This window comes from Scyliorhinus canicula, chromosome 27 (assembly GCF_902713615.1).
Source record: "Scyliorhinus canicula chromosome 27, sScyCan1.1, whole genome shotgun sequence".
NCBI lineage: Eukaryota > Metazoa > Chordata > Chondrichthyes > Carcharhiniformes > Scyliorhinidae > Scyliorhinus > Scyliorhinus canicula.
In genome coordinates, this window is record NC_052172.1 from 24,333,569 (window position 1) to 24,353,579 (window position 20,011).

The 20,011-nt window shown below is 52.4% G+C and overlaps 1 protein-coding gene across 3 annotated transcripts in view; it reads right to left on the reverse strand.

The window, feature by feature from the left end:
* The window catches only part of shkbp1 (SH3KBP1 binding protein 1), a 41,368-nt gene extending 25,162 nt beyond the window's left edge, over window positions 1-16,206 (reverse strand). Inside the window, exons 1-10 of one of the 3 annotated variants that reach the window (XM_038786053.1) lie at window positions 16,069-16,174; window positions 15,739-15,881; window positions 10,298-10,351; window positions 8,919-8,964; window positions 8,742-8,815; window positions 6,131-6,189; window positions 4,864-4,944; window positions 3,764-3,928; window positions 1,823-1,913; window positions 1,442-1,632 (exon numbers count right to left, since the gene is read on the reverse strand). In XM_038786053.1, coding sequence (XP_038641981.1) covers window positions 1,442-1,632; window positions 1,823-1,913; window positions 3,764-3,928; window positions 4,864-4,944; window positions 6,131-6,189; window positions 8,742-8,815; window positions 8,919-8,964; window positions 10,298-10,351; window positions 15,739-15,740 — 763 coding nt within the window. In that variant the 5' untranslated portion in view covers window positions 15,741-15,881; window positions 16,069-16,174. Of the gene's footprint in view, window positions 1-1,441; window positions 1,633-1,822; window positions 1,914-3,763; window positions 3,929-4,863; window positions 4,945-6,130; window positions 6,190-8,741; window positions 8,816-8,918; window positions 8,965-10,144; window positions 10,260-10,297; window positions 10,352-15,738; window positions 15,882-16,068 lie in introns of those variants that run through there. The other 2 variants (XM_038786052.1, XM_038786054.1) reach the window with 2 other exon arrangements.
* Between the last annotated feature and the right edge of the window lie 3,805 nt (window positions 16,207-20,011).

The following is a 20,011-nucleotide window of genomic DNA, read 5'->3' on the forward strand; positions in this document are numbered from 1 at the left end:
ACGGGTTCGATTTCCGGCTTGGGTCACTGTGCGGAGTCTGCGCGTTATCCCCTTGTCTGCGTGGGTTTCGTCCGGGTGCTCCGGTTTCCTCAACACAAGTCCCAAAAGATGTGCTGTTAGGTGAATTGAACATTCTGAATTCTACCTCTGTGTACCTGAACAGGCGCCGGAATGTGGCGACTAGGGGCTTTTCACAGTAACTTCATTGCAGTGTTAATGTAAACCTACTTGTGACAATAATAAAGATTATTATTATTGTTATATCCGTCCCTGTCCTGCTACAATGTTCCAGTGAAGCCCAGCGCAAACTGGAGGAACAGCACCTCATCTTCCGATTGGGCACCTTACAGCCTTCCGGACTTAACATTGAGTTCAACAACTTCAGACTGTGAACCCTGTCCCACATGAGCCAGTTTGAATCTTATTCTCATTGAATGATAGAATCATAGAATTTAAGTGCAGGAGGCCATTCAGCCCATCAGGTCTGCACCGGTCTTTGCCAAGCCCACACCCCCACCCTCCCAGAGCCCACACCTCCACCCTATCCCCACAACCCCACCCTATCCCCACACTCCCACCCTATCCCCACAACCCCCACCCTATCCCCACAACCCCACCCTATTCCCATAACCCATAACCCCACCCAACCTTTTTGGACACTGAGGGCAATTTATCATGGCCAATCCACCTAATCTGCACATCTGTGGACTGTGGGAGGAAACCCACGCAGACACGGGGAGAACGTACAGACTCCGCGCACACAGTGACCCAAGCCGGGAATCGAACCTGGGACCCTGGAGCTGTGAAGCATCAGTGCTAACCACTGTGCTACCGATTTGTTTGTTTTCAGAGCTGACCTTTATTCTGCTATTAACACCTGCTCTGGACCAATGATTTGTTTTCTTATTATTACCATGATCACTCTCTTAGCCTTATGTTCCAGGATATCTTCACTTTATAACCTCCCGCAGCCTCTAACCTAACCGTGACCTTCCCTTTTTCCCCATCTGATCCACCTCCCATCCCATCCCTTATTCAATGCATGAAAACCCGGTACATTTATATCTCTCCTCAGTCCTGAAAAGTTATATTGGACTTGAAATGTTGACTTGGTTTCCCTCTTCACAGCAGATGCAGATTTTTTCATCCGGGGGGGGGGGGGGGGGGGGGGGGGGGGGGGGGGGGGGGGGGAGAGGCCTGTCTGCACACAAGTAGCTGTACATTGATCATGGCCAGTGTCTCTATCTGACCTGTGATTCAATATCAGATCAAAACCAGTTTCTGCTGATGGCTTTGTAGTTGGGTTGGGTCTGGGTACCAGGTTCTATAGCCCAAGGATTGGTATAGTGACCATATTTCACGGTTAAAATAGCAACATGCAGCATACCAGACACTGTTGCAAATACTCTTTGGAAGCAGTAAATTGAAGCAGTCACTGTACCGATCTCATTCCCACTGCCGCCTTCATGAATGGCCCACAGGATAATCTCGCTGCAAGAGGCCACGGCCACCATCTTGTCATTGTCCCCCAGGGAACCGCCCATGACTTTAGCATTCAGTGCCACCCTCTCAATCACCCAGTCCAGACGGGGGCTGGAGAAGACTTGCTGCCAACCCGATGACTCCTTCAATCTGTGTGGTGAAAAACAGAAAAGGGTGAGAAGCCAATAAGCATTGAGAGAAATGACTGTAAACTCCTGATGTCAGAGGCTCAACCCCAGGTCCAGAGAGTGCGACAGGGTGTAAAAAGAAAGGAGAAAAAAAATAGATGAACGAGGAAGTAGGAGTGAGATGACATGAAGTTTGAGTTTTGCACACTCACCTGTAACACACCACAAACTGCGTGTAAACTACTGCAATCCAGTTGTGATGCCCGCGAACAATCCGTACCATCCCAGGGTGGGCCGTCAAACCTGCTTAGGGAGGGGGAAGCAGGTTAGAGTGACACAAGCAAATTCAGTACTTCAGTTTTACAGACCTGTTGAGTACTTAACACTTTCGCTGATCAAATGTTTCCCTCGATTTCAATGCAAATTAATTACTATTTCGGCATTTAGGAAAAGTGAGCAGCTGCTTCACAGACCAGGTGAATTTTTGCTCCATCCTTCGACTTCACTCAGCCTCTTAGCAGAAGCACGAGAATGCCAACTGGTCTCAGGGTCCTGGGTGACCACTGGGCAAGTTCTGGATACAATGCCATGCTACTCAAAGATTCAATCCCAAATTTAATGCCCTCTAACAGGAAGAGTACTCCATCCACCACCTTAAACATTCACTTCCTCCACCACTAATGCACAGTGGCAGCCGTTTGCACCATCTACAAGACGCGCTGCAGCAACTCACCAAGGCTCCTTCGACAGCACAGCCCGATCCCATGATCTCTGCCACATTGAAGGACAAGGGCAGCAGATTCCTGGGAACCCCACCACCTGGACCTTTCTCTTCATGTCACTCATCGTCCTGACTTGGAATTACATCGCTGTTCCTTCACTGTGGCTGGGTACAAATACTGGAACTCCCTCCCTAACAGCACAGTGGGTATACCTACACCACGTGGTCCGCAGCCTAACTCAATATTGTGAGTTAGTAAATAAAGAGAAAGCAGGCACCAGTACTTTGGGTCACAGTGCCCTGCCCACCTCTCCCAGAGAGACAGGCTCCTGGTACTTTGCCCAGTTGATGCTTCTTTCTTGAAGTTGGAGTACAAACAGCTGCATGGCTTCTAACCATGGCAATCATGATGACAAAACAAAGAACGAAAAAAAGTACAGCACAGGAACGGGCCCTTCGGCATTCCAAGTCTGTGCCGACCATGCTGCCCGTCTGAACTAAAATCTTCTACAATTCCAGGGTCCGTATCCCTCTATTCCCATCCTATTCATGGATTTGTCAAGATGCCCCTTAAATATCACTACCGTCCCTGCTTCCACCACCTCCTCCGACAGCGAGTTCCAGGCACCCACTACCCTCTGCGTAAAAAAACTTGCCTCGTACATCTCCTCTAAACCTTGCCCTTCACACCTTAAACCTATGCCCCCTAGTAATTGACCCCTCTACCCTGGGAAAAAGTCTCTGACTATCCACTCTGTCTATGCCCCTCATAATCTTGGTAGACCTCTATTAGGTACGCCCCTCAACCTCCTTCGTTCCAGTGAGAACAAACCGAGTTTATCCAACCTCTCCTCATAGCTAGTGCCCTCCATACCAGGCAACATCCTGGTAAATCTCTTCTGCACCCTCTCTAAAGCCTCCACATCGTTCTGATAGTGTGGCGACCAGAATTGAGTACTATACTTCAAATGTGGCCTAACTAAGGTTCACCTAACTAAGCTGCAACATGACTTGCCAATTTTTATACTCAATGCCTCGGCCAATGAAGGCAAGCATGCCGTATGCGTCTTGAGTCCCTTCTCAGTGACAGTGCCTGATCCTCAATCCCACCTCCAGGACCCCCACCAATCCCTCACCCAATACTCGACCTTCATGTTTCTACAACTTCCAGCAAATGTCATCAGGTGATGATCAAGGGGGGGGGGGGACCCTTGACTTTGTTAGTACCCATCATCCAGTGTCCTGAGCCCAATTCTGGTACGTGGTTCAGCTCCTGTGGCTGACACCAACTCAGTCACAATGGACCAAGGTTCAAATCTGCTGCCTTCTCGACCTCAGGTGAAGGACGGACATTTTGGGGGCAGGTGAACTGTAGACTCATTGGCCAATTTCTGAATCAGGGAGTTCAATGTTTCAGAGACAAGGTACAAACCATTTCCTCGTTGCTCCAGGAGCTTCCCCAAAATCCCAGCATTGCCCAGATTGGGTGGCATAGTGTTGCTCCTTCGTACGGGCACTCGGTCTGTGGCTTCCTGCCGAGTCCCCACAAACTGTGGCCCAGCAAGGCTGTGCCGATTCTGTCTCATTGTTGGGATGACTGTGGACAAAGAAGCACATCAAAATAAAAGGTCAAGAAGCCAGAGGTTGTGATGATTGGTCCCCACCTCCCATCCATGGCCAAAGGTCAGAAGGCATCAACCGCATTCTGATAACTCGCCTCTTTCCCACCCTCACCTCTGCCAGTGGATAGTTTCTGCTTGTAAGAATGAACAGGGACTATTCAACTTTCAACGGCATCACATCTAAAGATCAATCTTGCCCAGGGCCATTGTGACCACGAGGTGCCTAGAGCAGCAAAACTGGGAGGGTGACTTAAAACTGACTGAATTATTCATCAAACAACATCAGAAAACAAACAGGCTTCAGCAGTGAAAATTGGGGGGTCTCCCATGGGGGGGGGGGGGGGGGGGGGGAGGAGTCTCCCATTGTGGGGGGGGGGGTCTTCCATTGTGGGGGGGTCTCTCATGGGAGGGAAGGGACCCTCTAATAGACTTTGGCACAAATTTCCTGAAAGGGTTGTCCCTTTGGCCCACAGTGTGGTCCGCCGAGTCAGGGCCCCGCTGGGAAATATTTGAACTAACTCTTGCTCAGGTGCATTGCGCCCAGATGGCCACAGAATCACGCGGGTTTGGAGAATGTGGTGTCCAGCCCGTTAATAGGATGCTGATGGGTCAATCTGACAATGCTGGATTCTCCACCACACCAGTTACTCCACTATCTCCACTGGAGAATGCAGCCTGTGTTATTTTAAACATCTGGGGTGAGTGTTTGACAATAAATAATGATCTTTATTTAAATAAAGATCACCAAAAATTCTGAAATTTATTTTCATATTGGAAGTCACTGAGGGTAACTCACACATCCTGTGTACGGACTGAAAGTGACCACACAATTTCTGTCTGTAACACATCTCACGAGACGTACAGTCCTCAGCCGTGCAAAAGGGGAAAGAAACAAGGTTACTGAACTAACCTGGAGGAGGCAGGTATCCATGGAACAGGACGCTCCCACAAGATGAGCGCTCCAAATCCTCACACAATTCCAGGCGACGAACTGGGAACAGGAAGAAACACAACATGAAGTTCCATCACAGGCCCAGCTCCCAGGGATGAGGAATGGGGAGGGTGTGGCTCCTCCACAGGTGTTTGAGGGGATAGGGGTCAGTGGCATTATTCCACACAATATGGAGGTGATGAGAATGATGCAGAACACAGCTCCCGTCTCCAGGGCATTGATGTAATTGGACATGTTGAAATTCTGGTCAATGACAACCCCAAAATGTTGATGGTGAAGGATTTGATGAGGTCACTCCTGTCGAGGGGAGGTGATTAGACCATCTTGCTGAGCAGTTATTGTTTGGAATTTATGTGACATTCCATATTTGCATCTCTGTCAGCCAGGTTCAGTGGTCGCTCTTTCCTCACCTAGTCCGTGAGACATGAACATGTAATCCAAGCTGATACTCCCAGTGCTGCACTGAGGGAGGTGCCATGATTGGGTGGGACATTAAATTGAGCAATGTGCAATTTGGTTATTTGACGAGGAGCAGGGGAATGCTATCTAGAGCCGTGGCTGATATATATTTCTGAGCCAACATCACTGAAACAGATATAATTGGATCTTTATACTATTGTGGGGTCCTGCTGCGCATGTGGAAAATGTCAGGAAAATGCCTTGGAATTTAGAGTGTTAAAGGGATGGTCGGGATGGAGGTAGCGAGGAGTCAGGCGGGATGGTTCTGTGGGTTAAGAGCACTGGAGGAGCAAGTTAAAGAGAGATCACAAGACTGAAAACATTGGGAATAGAGTTGGGAATGGGACCTACAAACTGGGAGTAAGACACGCGGCCCAGAAATCTGCTCCATCATTAAATTAGATCATTGGCTGATTTGACTGTGGCCTCAATGCCACGGGTCCACCAATCACCGGTCAGTAACAAAGGAGTCAAAAGGTTTCTACTTCTGTCCTTCAAAACATTTCCTGACCGTACTGCCACCACTCTCTGGGGAAAAAGAGAATTTCAGACTCACAAACCCTAGAGAGAAAAATTTCTCCTCATCGCTTTATTTTTACTGTAAAAATAGTTGTTGCCTCTCCCACAAGGAGAAACATCCCCTCAGCATCTTCTGTAACACAACATAGCAGCTGATATCTGGGACAATTTTGGGATGCAAGTTATTTAAAACAAGGGGTGAATAAGGATGTTGGTACAGTTATTCCCTGGTTTATTCTGTACTTACCCAGTGGAGAGATTCCGTAGAATTCAGCTTCATGCCGAAGTGTTGCAATGTTGATGTCTCTGAGGGGAAAGAAAATTCAATCCTTTAATTCTAGAGAATTCTACAGCTTCTTAAAGAGATATGATGATATCAATAAACCATCACAATGGAGCTAAATGACAGTGTTGAAATCCTAGCTGGTGTTACTAATGGGCAGTCAGGACCCAGATGGAACCTTCCTTCATAGATCCTGGGCAGATTCTCCAGCCGCCGACGCCAAAATCACGTTCAGCGATCGGCCGGAGAATCAATGTTTCGTGATGCTCCGCCCCCTCCAAAGCTCATTGCCTGAGGCCCGCCAACCCCCAATGCTCCACTCCCGACCGGCCAAGTTCCCGACGGCATAGGTCATTCATGGTCTCATCTGTCGGGAACTCGGCGTGGCGGCTGTGGACTCAGCCCAGTGCCGCTACAGTCGAGGGAGGGCCGATCCACGGGCAGGGGGCACATTATTCAGGGCTGGGGGCATTGTGGGGAGGGGGGGGTGGGATCTGGGCAGCATGAGCCGGCCAAAGGGGAGGGGGAGCACTATATCACGGGCTGGGTCTGTGAGCTGCCACTGCCATGTAGCCTGGCGCAGCCACTGTAGGCCGCTGGCATGCGCGGCCACGGACCTGGCAATTCTCCAGGGCGTATCGGTGCCGGATGCTCTACGCTGAAGCACGTTAGCCCCCAGCTACACGGAGGGTCGGTGGCCATTTCTTCTGGCGTAAAACACCACCGTTCCCACGCCGGAGTGGGGACATAGCCCCAGAATCGGAGAATTCAGCCCCCTAACTTGCATTTTGTGATTAGGAACGTGGATGAACAGTCACAGGAGCAGATTAATTTTATAAAAAAAGAATAAAACATTTATTAGACCAGAGAATATTAGCACTAATACACTACTCCCTCTCCCAATTATACCTTTCAGATCTATACCTATTTGTAAGGATAACAAAGTTACAAAATATATCTTGGATTCTAATATTCTTAGTAAGTACACAGTCCAGGGAAACCAATCGGCGAAACGATGGCAGACACCCCACACTCTGAAACCAAATGACAGATGTCACTTTATACAATCTCTGTGGATTTCGCATCACATCTTATCAAGGTGCTTGTCACACCGTAAATCATCTGTTCTCCCTGGAACTCTGACTTTCACACCAGCATCAAAACTCCACTGTCTTAACACACTTAGAACTTTTACAGAATCACAGAATAATAGAGCAGAAGAGGCCCTTCGGCTTACCGATGGATGAAAAACACCTGCCCACCTAATCCCATTTCCTAGCACTTGCCATAGAATGCTCTGACACGCCAAGTGCTCATCCAGGTACTTCTTAAAAGGATGTGAGGCAACCCGCCTCTACCACCCTCCCAGGCAGTGTGTTCCAGACCGTCACCACCCTCCCAGGCAGTGTGTTCCAGACCCTCACCACCCTCCCAGGCCGGGTGTTCCAGACCCTCACCACCCTCCCAGGCAGAGCATTCCAGACTATCACCACACTCTGGGTAAAAATATTTTCCTCAAATTCCCCCTAAACATCCCACCCCTCACTTTGAACTTATGTCCCCTCGTAACTGACCCTTCAACTAAAGGGAACAGCTGTTCCCTATCCACCCTGTCCATGCCCCTCATAACCTTGTACATCTCGATCAGGTCGCCCCTCAGTCTTCTCTGCTCCAGAGAAAACAACCCAACCCCCCTTCATACTTTAAAAAAATAAATTTAGAGTACCCAATTCATTTTTTCCAATTAAGGGGCAATTTACCATGGCCAATCCACTTACCCTGCACATCTTTGGGTTGTGGGGGCGAAACCCACGCAGACACGGGGAGAATGTGCAAACTCCACACGGACAGTGACCCAGAGCCGGGATCGAAACTGGGACCTCAGTGCCATGAGGCAGCGGTGCTAACCAGTGCGCCACCGTGTTGGCTTTAGGGGCTGGTTTAGCTCACCAGGCTAAATCGCTAGCTTTTAAAGCAGACCAAGCAGGCCAGCAGCACGGTTCAATTCCCGTACCAACCTCCCCGAACAGGCGCCGGAATGTGGCGACTAGGGGCTTTTCACAGTAACTTCATTGAAGCCTACTCGTGACAATAAGCGATTTTCATTTCATTTATCTCTTTATAACTTTAATGTTCCATCCCAGACAACATTCTAGCAAATCTCCTCTGCACCCCCTCCAGTGCAATCACATCCTAAGAATCCAATTATAAAGTTTCCTCAAAAATTATTTTTGAAGTTGCACTTTATTGGTTGTTCTGCTTTGAGGAGGGGGTACTGGCTAGCTAGTTAATTGCCACTAAAACCCATCTTGAATGAGGTAACAATACTGCCCAGGTAAACAGAGGAGTTTTGGCCCTTGTGTTTCGGACCCTTCCTACAAACAGTTAATAATAATAATCGCTTATTGTCATGAGTAGGCTTCAATGAAGTTACTGTGAAAAACCCCTAGATGTCACATTCCGGCACCTGTTCAGGGAGGCTGGTACGGGAATTGAACCCGCGCTGCTGGCATTGTTCTGCATTACAAACCAGCTGTTTAGCCCAGTGTTACCCCGTCTCCCGTTGTCAACATACCTGGCATCCAGATCTTTTGTGCGGAGAAAATTCAAAATGGATGCAAAGACAGTTGGATCCCGATCGATGAATATCTAAAATAAATGGCAGAGACGTTCAGCCTAAAGCATCGTTAGATTCTGTGCACAGGATCAATATCTACAGAGTTTGATTTTTTTATGAATATGTGTTACTCACGGCCCCTGTTTCATCCTTCAATGTGGAGATTCGGCCGCTCAGCAAGCTAAAACACAGCAAACCGCAACAGCATTAGATCAATAACCCAGATTCACAGGAGGGCAACTGATGCCTCATCGGCCTCACAACCAGTCCCACACCTTGCAGCCAACCACATTGCCCTCGCCCAGCCCCACCTCCCCCCTCGCCCAGCCCCACCTCCCCCCTCGCCCAGCCCCACCTCCCCCCTCGCCCAGCCCCAACCACTACCCCCTCGCCCAGCCCCCAGCCACCACCTCCCCCCTCGCCCAGCCCCACCTCCCCCCCTCGCCCAGCCCCACCTCCCCCCTCGCCCAGCCCCAACCACTACCCCCTGTCACAGGGCCTACAAGCAGCCATACCTCTTTCAGCCAGCCATGCTCCCTTGCTCACGAACACAAAACACACTCCATTCACTTGAGACTTAACCCACAAGCAATTCTGGACAGGATGGACTTGAATTCAAAGACTTGCTTTGGTGAAGTTTAATGAAAATACATGGCAAACGTGGATTAGTAAAACTCTCCATGTTACAAGGCAGGAAACAAATGGGGAAAATATGTCCGTGATTCTCTGGAAGGATTTCTAAGTCTCGAAAGAGGTGCTGTTAGGCGATTTGGACATTCTGAATTCTCCCGTATACCCGAACAGGCGCCGGAATGTGGTGACTAGGGGATTTTCACAGTAACTTCATTGCAGTGTTAATGTAAGCCTACTTGTGACAATAAAGATTATTTTAAAAAGTAGTGAGCAGGAATTGCCGTGAGCTTCCCTGCGCTCGGTCCAGCAACACTATTCAACGTTATTGGGTCCACTAACTGAGGCCTCGCGGGCTTCTCGCGAAGATGAAGGTTCGTCGGCTGATTCACCGGGCCAAACCCCCCCCCCCCCCCCCCCCCCCACCCCCCCACTAACAAAGTGAGCAGCATTTAAGCTGCATTTACTCTGCCAACCCCAGCCAGCTCACAATAATGGCACCCAGGAGACTGGTCCCAAGATTTGGGGATGCTGACCTGGAGAAGCTGCTAGATTTTGTGGACGCCAGGAGGGATGTCCTGTTTCCCCGAGGGTCCCGGAGGGTGAGCCACACGGCCGTCCTTGCTGCCTGGGATGAGGTGACAGTGGGAGTCACCTCGAGCGGCCCAGTTGCATCATGAACAGTTTGGCGCCTGGCGCAGTTCTCGATTTCGGCCTCGCCCACTACTCACCAGCCTCATTCTGCTCGAGCGAGGTCGTAACGAGGCCAGAGAATCGCATCCTAAATGACCAATCAGAAAACCCTGTTGTGGAGTGTCGTTTGTACTGAAACTGGAAAAGGAGATGCCTTTAATCGTGGGCTGGAGCAGCAGCCAGTATCTTACCTCGAGAAGAAAGAGTCTGGGATCCAGGTCAGAGTCTGTCGTGAGGAACTGAACCTGAAGGTTTTCAAAGAAAACAGTATCAGCAAATGTCAGCCAGAGATGCAGCAGCCTCCGACCCAGGCCAAGTCAGCAGGCTTGGGTCATACCTCCGACCCACGGCCAAGTCAGCAGGCTTGTGTCATACCAGAGGTCAAAATACATTGGTCTGATTCGCAAATTCACTTTCAAAACTTCACAAACAGCTCATGAAAAAGCAACAAATTCAAGAAAGGTCTCCACCAGCCACTCCACCAACATATATTATACAGTTACATTATGGTTCCTCCACCGTCAGGGAATGAATAATTCCAGGAGCTGGCACCAGAAAGAAAGAGAGGATTCAACCATCAGCCCTTGATATTCAATGGGATTACCATCACTGAATCCCCGCTATCAACATCCTGGGGGTTACCATTGACAGAAACTGAACTGGACCCAACCACTCTAATACTGTGGCCGCCATTTAACCTGCAAAAAAAAGAGAGTCCCGGTGTCATTTTAAATGCCGTTGCACTCTCTCAACCCCCTCCTCAGACACCGTGGCCTCCAGAGCCCCCACTGCCCCAAGTTATCTCTTAGCCCCCACCTCGTAAGGGCAGGGCACCCCTGGGTCCAATCCCTGGCACAGGAATCCTGGCAGTGCCCCTACCAGCCTGGCAGTGCCAAGGTGCCACCCTGCCCAGAGCTTGACCACCCGGGGGCCTCCAGTGTCCTGAGACACCTCTGCAGGTATCGTTACACCTGGTCCACGTTTGTGTGGAGCAGTGCTAAACGGCACCCTGGCGAGTTATCCCAGGCACGGGTGTCCGTTCCCCAGCCTCAGGAGAATCAGGTGCCAAAATATTTAAACGAGCCTGATGGCTCACTTAAATATGTAAATCAGGATCTCACCCAGTGAGGGAGACATCCATATTGCGAAGTCTTCTGAAATCTTGTTAGACATCGCGAGGCATTTCGAGCATCGCAAATCTCGCCAGAAGCCTCATCACGTCACTGAATCAATTCCTCAAAGCTGTTCACTCAGGCCCTGTGGCTACCAGAGCAGGTTGGAGGCTGGTATTCTGCAGGGAGTAACTCTCCTCCTGAATCGTCAGGCATTTGCTGCAATTCTCTTTACTTGTTTGGATGAATGCAGCTCCAACAAAACTCATGAAGTTCGACGCCATCCAAGACAAAGGAGTCCACCTGATTGGTACCCCTTCCACAAACATGCAATCCCTCCACCATCGACGAACGGTAGCAGCCGTGTGTACCATCTACAAGATGCACTGCAGGATGTCACTGAGGGTCTTTCGTCAGCACCTTCCAAACCCACAACTGCTACATCTAGAAGGACAAGAGCAGCAGACATATGGGAACCACACCACCTGGAAGTTCCCCTCCAAGTCATTCACAATCCCAAGTTGGAAATATATCGCCGTTCCTTCACTGTCGCTGGATCAAAATCCTAGACTTGCCTCCCTAACAGCACAGTGGGTGTACCTACATCATGGCAAGGCCACGGCTCACCATCACCTGCTCAGGGGCAATTAAGGATGGGCAATAAATGCCGGCCTAGCCACTGACAGTCACATCCCAGGAATTAATAAAGAAAAACAAAAGGAAAAAAGTTAAATCCTTTCCAACAGCTTTCTTCCTTTTTTATATTTGTCAAATAAATTATTTTGGGAGTAAAGTCTTAATTCGAGAGAGCTGGGGTTATGGAACAAAATTGTGGTGCAAATCCAGATCTTTCTGTTCCCCTTGGATTTTTCTTTCAATGTTTCTATGATGAAGCTTTGTCTGGAAACAAGCCTTTTGCCCTTTTTCTGCGCGGAGTCGTGTGGTTATAAAAGAGCCCGTTTTGTTTTAATGTCAGACATTGGAGGAGGTGATGAGCTGGACTGGCAGTAGGCTTACATTAATGCTGCAATGAATTTACTGCGAAAAGCCCGAGTCGCCACATTGCAGCACCTGTGTTCAAACTTAAATCTTTACATCTAAGCAGCCTCTGAAAACCAGAGTAACCACTAAACTCAAATAGTAGCCCTCAAGAATAAAATATATTTTGACATCCCCCCACCCCATTGCACATTCTGGCCTAAGGAAGTGGGTGGGGGGGGGGGTGGGGGGGGGAAAGAGAGAGAGAGAGAGAGAGAGAGAGAGAGAGAGAGGTAGATCTGTCAGCACTCTCTAACCCGTGCTAAGGGACAGGAAACTAGTCACGCACCATCTCTCTCTTTGACTCGGCTCCAGTCTTCATACTATACCCTGGGGGAACACCAACCCTGGAGATTGCAAGGAACACGGACCCTGGAGGTCACGAGGAACACGGACTCAAGAAATTCTGAACTTTCAAGCCAACAAATTTTAATCTATTGGTGCCTCTGTTTGAAGTTAAGGTTTTCATAGAATTTACAGTGCAGAAGGAGGCCATTCGGCCCATCGAGTCTGCACCGGCTCTTGGAAAGAGCACCCTACCCAAGGTCCACAACTCCACTCTATACCCATAACCCAGTAACCCCACCCAACACGAAGGGCAATTTATTATGGCCAATCCACCTAACCTGCACATCTTTGTGACTGTGGGAGGAAACCGGAGCACCCGGAGGAAACCCACGTACACACGGGGAGGATGTGCAGGCTCCGCACAGACAGTGACGCAAGCCGGAATCGAACCTGGGACCCTGGAGCTGTGAAGCGATTGTACTATCCACAATGCTACCGTGCTGCCCTAAGGGCCTTTCAAGGGTTTTAAGGGCTTAGAGGTGAAGGAGATGTTTTTGAATGGCCTGACTATAATAAATCATTGGGATTGTCACCGAAGCTTAATTTTCCCTCCCTCTGATCCAGATCACACAAAGAGAGGGCAGCACGGTAGCACAGTGGCTAGCACTGTGGCTTCACAGCGCCAGGGTCCCAGGTTGATTCCCCGCTGGGTCACTGTCTGTGTGGAGTCTGCACGTTCTCCCCGTGTCTGCGTGGGTTTCTTCCAGGTGCTCCGGTTTCCTCCCACGGTCCAAAGACGTGCAGGTTAGGTGGATTGGCCACGCTAAAGTGCCCTTAGTGTCCAACAAAAAGGTTAGGAGGGGTTATTGGGTTACAGGGGTAGGGTGGAAGTGAGGGCTTAAGTGGATCAGTGCAGACTTGATGGGCCGAATGGTCTCCTTCTGCACTGTATGTTCTATGTTTTTAACAGCCAATTAAGTATTAGGTTTTAAAACAGAATAGGAAGATCCCAGGATTGTTGGAATGCAGCCAGAGAGAAGTTGGAACACAAGTGACCTCTCAGTGATCCTAGAGTGAGGAAATACCCAGCCAGGACCTCTGCAAAGCCAAATCCTTTCCTGATCTCCTTTCCAGCCTCACTTATTCCACGTGCATCCCAACTGAACCTTCATCCCTCGGATTTACCAACGGTTACAGATGGCTCGAAGGTATTCAGTGTCCCGTCACCATTCTTCTTGACTTTTCCCAAGATTCACATACACATTCTGGACCATCACATACACATTCTGGACCACTCTTTACAGCTCTATCTCAAAGTTGTCCCATTCCGCCTTTTCATTTCATGCTTCATCACATCCGATGCTATAACAAAACCGTCGGGATCGTTCTTTCCCTTCACTATTTCTGACCCCATCTCTCCTTTTGATCTCACACTTTTCTCTCTTTTCACTGCCTGACCCGGAACACTCGGCCTCTCTAAAAGCTTAGTGAATTTCAAGCTCGATAGGAAACTGAGCTCCTCTTCTTCATCGTCACTGCGAACACACTCACCTTTCTGGCCAGGAGACTTTCCCCTCAAACCTTTCCTTTCATCAGAATTTCTCTTGCACTTCGACCTCTCTGGACTCTTACTCTCTCCAGATCTTTTCATCGAGAACTGTCATCATGACATTGACTATGCGTATTTCTCTGCTCCCCTCACTCACACTAACCTGTCCCCTTCGGAAATTCCAAACTCTGTTCTCTCAGGTGGACTAAACATTGTCATGAAACCTGTGACCAGTCTGCTTCCACCTTTGCCTCTGATGTATCTGATCTCTCGAACACAAACAGTTTCTTGGCCTAAACTGTTATTTTTCACCAACATGTTTTTTTTTGGGGTTTTTTTGAGTACCAAATATTTTGTTCCAATTAAGCAGCAATTTAGCATGGCCAATCCATCTAGCCTGCACATCTTTGGGTTGTGGGGGTGAGACACACGCAAACATAGGGAGAATGTGCAAAACTCACACGGACAGTGACCCGGGGCCGGGATCAAATCTGAGTCCTTGGCGCCCTAGGCAACAGTGCTAACCATTGCACCACCCTGTTTTTCAACAAAATGTTGAGTCCCTCGACAGCTCCACCCAGATGCCCAGCTATTTTTCACTCTGCTTCTCTAATACCCATTCCCATAACATCCTTCCCACCCCGTTCCCTCAACACCTTCCCCTGAAAGAAAGGGGATACAGGATCCATCCTTTTACCCGCCTTTCAATTCAAGGTGGGAAATATCCCTCCCACATCACTCGCACTTTTTTAAATTAATTATGCTGTTTTCATCACAATATGTGAAAAATAAAAGTTACATTTGTTCTAAATGTTTGGATTAGTGCAGGTGGTGAACATGGAGTCCACATTCCATTCACTGCACTGTTGGTTATTGTCCAGTGATCATTGCTCTCACCCCCCCCCCCCCCCACCTGTCAGAGGGTCAGTACTGAGGGGGTGCTGCTCTGTCAGAGGGTCAGTACTGAGGGAGTGCCGCACTGTCAGAGGGTCAGTACTGAGGCAGTGCTGCACTGTCAGAGGGTCAGTACTGAGGGAGTGCCGCACTGTCAGAGGGTCAGTACTGAGGGAGTGCTGCACTGTCAGAGGGTCAGTACTGAGGGAGCGCCGCACTGTCAGAGGGTCAGTACTGAGGCAGCGCTGCACTGTCAGAGAGTCAGTACTGAGGGAGTGCCGCACTGTCAGAGGGTCAGTACTGAGGGAGTGCCTCACTGTCAGAGGGTCAGTACTGAGGGAATGCCTCACTGTCAGAGGGTCAGTACTGAGGGAATGCCGCACTGTCAGAGGGTCAGTACTGTGGGAGTGCCGCACTGTCAGAGGGTCAGTATTGAGGGAGTGCTGCACTGTCACAGGGTCAGTACTGAGGGAGTGCCGCACTGTCAGAGGGTCAGTACTGAGGGAGTGCTGCACTGTCACAGGGTCAGTACTGAGGGAGTGCTGCACTGTCAGAGGGTCAGTACTGAGGGGGTGCCGCACTGTCAGAGGGTCAGTACTGAGGGGGTGCCACACTGTCAGAGGGTTATTGGTGACACTCTTAAAATGGATACATGAATCTCACAGCCAGAGAATTAAATACAAGCTTCATGTTGCAAGAGACAGGGGTGCAGGGAGTGAATTCCAGCCACTCCATCAACATCATTTCTCACATCGAGCTGTGTACGGATTTTCTGTAAAGCACATTTGAGGATATCCTGAGGTTGTGAAAGATGCTGGAAATGCAAATCTTTCTTTTGCCATTTCAGCGGTTTCCTGATGTGTAATTGCTTCCAAAGAGAGTCAGTAGCAGTCGCTGTCAAAGCAATGGCACAAACATTACTGACTAACATGAAGCCATTAAACAGCAAATGGAAAGAATAAGTCCCTAAACGCAGATGTTTAGAAGCAGTTTACATTTCAACAACTCCAGGCACTGACTCCGAATCTACACCAATGACAAGCTGATATCAAAGCGGTTTATAATGCTCAGCTTCACCCACCTCTTTCCTCCCACATTCAGATGGATAATTTCTCCAGTTTGTGTTAAATTTGCCATATTCACACCACCCCAGCACACAGAGAGCCAATTACCCAAGTTCCTCAAACTTTAGCTCAGCAAACTTTGGGTGTTTTGTAACTCGCCCCTAACCAGCTTCTAATTGGCTTAAAACTGCTCAAATCTTTCAGGATTACTAGTTGATTGGTCAGATTAGATGTCATTCAAACCACTTCCTTACTCCCAGAGTACTTTGCACCAGCAGCAATGCCTGCATTTAAAGGGACATCTCCCTCAGACTGACAGAATTTCTTAAAGCAACAGGACACTGAGAATTCACAGAAAAAATCTGAGAGAAACAAGCAGTTTGAATCCCAAAGGGATGGTTGCTTCAAAGGTATTCAAGACTACTTTCGAAAATAAAATGTCTTGAATGAACAGGATATGGTCTGAAGATCATTGATTTTGAGTTAGCAATGACACACTCTCGTCAATAAACAGACAGATGTGCTGCACGGTAGCACAGTGGTTAGCACTGTTGCTTCACAGCACCTGTGTCCCAGGTTCGATTCCCGGCTTGTGTCACTGCGCGGAGTCTGCACGTTCTCCCCGTGTGTGCGTGGGTTTCCTCCGGGTGCTCCGGTTTCCTCCCACAGTCCAAAGACGTGCAGCTGAGGTAGATTGGACATTCTGAATTCTCCTGTGTCCCCGAATAGGACACAGAAAGGTTATGAGGGGTGAAAGGTTATCAGAGGTGAAAGGTTATCAGTGGTGGCCCCCTCCACCTTCCATCTTCCACCGACCCCCTCCACCTTCCACCCGCACCCTCCACCCTCCAACTTCCACCGAGCCCCCTCCACCTTCCACCTTCCACCCCTCCCCCTCCACCTTCCACCCCGCCCCCTCCACCTTCCACCTTCCACCCCTCCCCCTCCACCTTCCACCCCGCCCCCTCCACCTTCCACCGAGCCCCCTCGACCCTCCACCCCGCCCCCTCCACCTTCCACCCCGCCCCCTCCACCTTCCACCTTCCACCGAGCCCCCTCCACCTTCCATCTTCCACCCCGCCCCCTCCACCTTCCACCTTCCACCGAGCCCCCTCCACCTTCCACCCCGCCCCCTCCACCTTCCACCTTCCACCGAGCCCCCTCCACCTTCCACCTTCCACCCCGCCCCCTCCACCTTCCACCTTCCACTGAGCCCCCTCCACCTTCCACCCCGCCCCCTCCACCTTCCACCTTCCATCCCGCCCCCTCCACCTTCCACCCGTACCCTCCACCCTCCAACTTCCACCGAGCCCCCTCCACCATCCACCCCGCCCCCTCCACCTTCCACCTTCCAGACCGCCCCCTCCACCTTCCACCTTCCACCGAGCCCCCTCCACCTTCCACCCCGCCCCCTCCACCTTCCACCTTCCACCCCGCCCCCTCCACCTTCCACCTTCCACCCCGCCCCCTCCACCTTCCACCTTCCACCGAGCCCCCTCCACCTTCCACCCCGCCCCCTCCACCTTCCACCTTCCATCCCGCCCCCTCCACCTTCCACCTTCCACCCGCCCCCTCCACCTTCCACATTCCACCGAGCCCCCTCCACCTTCCACCCCGCCCCCTCCACCTTCCACCTTCCACCCCGCCCCCTCCACCTTCCACCTTCCAGCGAGCCCCCTCCACCTTCATCCCCACCCAATCCACCTTCCACCTTCCACCCCGCCCCCTCCACCTTCCACCGAGCCCCCTCCACCTTCCACCCCGCCCCCTCCACCTTCCACCTTCCACCGAGCCCCCTCCACCTTCCACCCCGCCCCCTCCACCTTCCACCTTCCACCGAGCCCCCTCCACCTTCCACCCCGCCCCCTCCACCTTCCACCTTCCACCCCGCCCCCTCCACCTTCCACCCAGCCCCCTCCACCTTCCAACCCGCCCCCTCCACCTTCCACCTTCCACCCCGCCCCCTCCACCTTCCACATTCCACCGAGCCCCCTCCATCTTCCACCTTCCATCCTGCCCCCTCCACCTTCCACCCGCACCCTCCACCCTCCAACTTCCACCGAGCCCCCTCCACCTTCCACCCCGCCCCCTCCACCTTCCACCTTCCACACCGCCCCCTCCACCTTCCACCTTCCACCGAGCCCCCTCCACCTTCCACCCCGCCCCCTCCACCTTCCACCTTCCACCCCGCCCCCTCCACCTTCCACCTTCCACCAAGCCCCCTCCACCTTCCACCCCGCCCCCTCCACCTTCCACCTTCCATCCCGCCCCCTCCACCTTCCACCTTCCACCCCGCCCCCTCCACCTTCCACCTTCCACCGAGGCCCCTCCACCTTCCACCCCGCCCCCTCCACCTTCCACCTTCCACCCCGCCCCCTCCACCTTCCACCTTCCACCAAGCCCCCTCCACCTTCATCCCCACCCAATCCACCTTCCACCTTCCACCGAGCCCCCTCCACCTTCCACCCCGCCCCCTCCACCTTCCACCTTCCACCGAGCCCCCTCCACCTTCCACCCCGCCCCCTCCACCTTCCACCGAGCCCCCTCCACCTTCCACCCCGCCCCCTCCACCTTCCACCTTCCACCCCGCCCCCTCCACCTTCCACCCAGCCCCCTCCACCTTCCAACCCGCCCCCTCCACCTTCCACCTTCCACCCCGCCCCCTCCACCTTCCACCTTCCACCGAGCCCCCTCCATCTTCCACCCCGCCCCCTCCACCTTCCACCTTCCACCCCGCCCCCTCCACCTTCCACCTTCCACCCCGCCCCCTCCACCTTCCACCTTCCACCGAGCCCCCTCCACCTTCCACCTTCCACCCCGCCCCCTCCACCTTCCACCTTCCACCAAGCCCCCTCCACCTTCCACCCCGCCCCCTCCACCTTCCACCTTCCACCCCGCCCCCTCCACCTTCCACCCAGCCCCCTCCACCTTCCACCCCGCCCCCTCCACCTTCCACCTTCCACCCCGCCCCCTCCACCCTCCACCTTCCACCGAGCCCCCTCCATCTTCCACCCCCGCCCCTCCACCTTCCACCTTCCACCCCGCCCCCATCCACCTTCCACCTTCCACCCCGCCCCCTCCAGCCTTCCACCTTCCCACCGAGCCCCCTCCACCTTCATCCCACCCAATCCACCTTCCACCTTCCACCCCCCCCCCCCCCTCCACCTTCCACCGAGCCCCCTCCACCTTCCACCCCGCCCCCTCCACCTTCCACCTTCCACCGAGCCCCCTCCACCTTCCACCCCGCCCCATCCACTTTCCACCTTCCACCGAGCCCCCTCCACCTGCCACCCCGCCCCCTCCACCTTCCACCGAGCCCCCTCAACCCTCCACCCCGCCCCCTCCACCTTCCACCATCCACCGAGCCCCCTCCACCTTCCACCCCGCCCCCTCCACCTTCCACCTTCCACCGAGCCCCCCTCCACCTTCCACCCCGCCCCCTCCACCTTCCACCTTCCACCCCGCCCCCTCCACCTTCCACCCAGCCCCTCCACCTTCCACCCCGCCCCCTCCACCTTCCACCTTCCACCGAGCCCCCTCCACCTTCCACCTTCCACCCCGCCCCCTCCACCTCCACCCCACCCCCTCCACCTTCCACCTTCCACCCCGCCCCCTCCACCTTCCACCTTCCACCCAGCCCCCTCCACCTTCCACCCCGCCCCCTCCACCTTCCACCTTCCACCCCGCCCCCTCCACCTTCCACCCAGCCCCCTCCACCTTCCACCTTCCACCGAGCCCCCTCCACCTTCCACCTTCCACCCCGCCCCCTCCACCTTCTACCCAGCCCCCTCCACCTTCCACCTTCCACCGAGCCCCCTCCACCTTCCACCTTCCACCCCGCCCCCTCCACCTTCCACCTTCCACCGAGCCCCCTCCACCTTCCACCCCGCCCCCTCCACCTTCCACCTTCCACCGAGCCCCCTCCACCTTCCACCCCGCCCCCTCCACCTTCCACCTTCC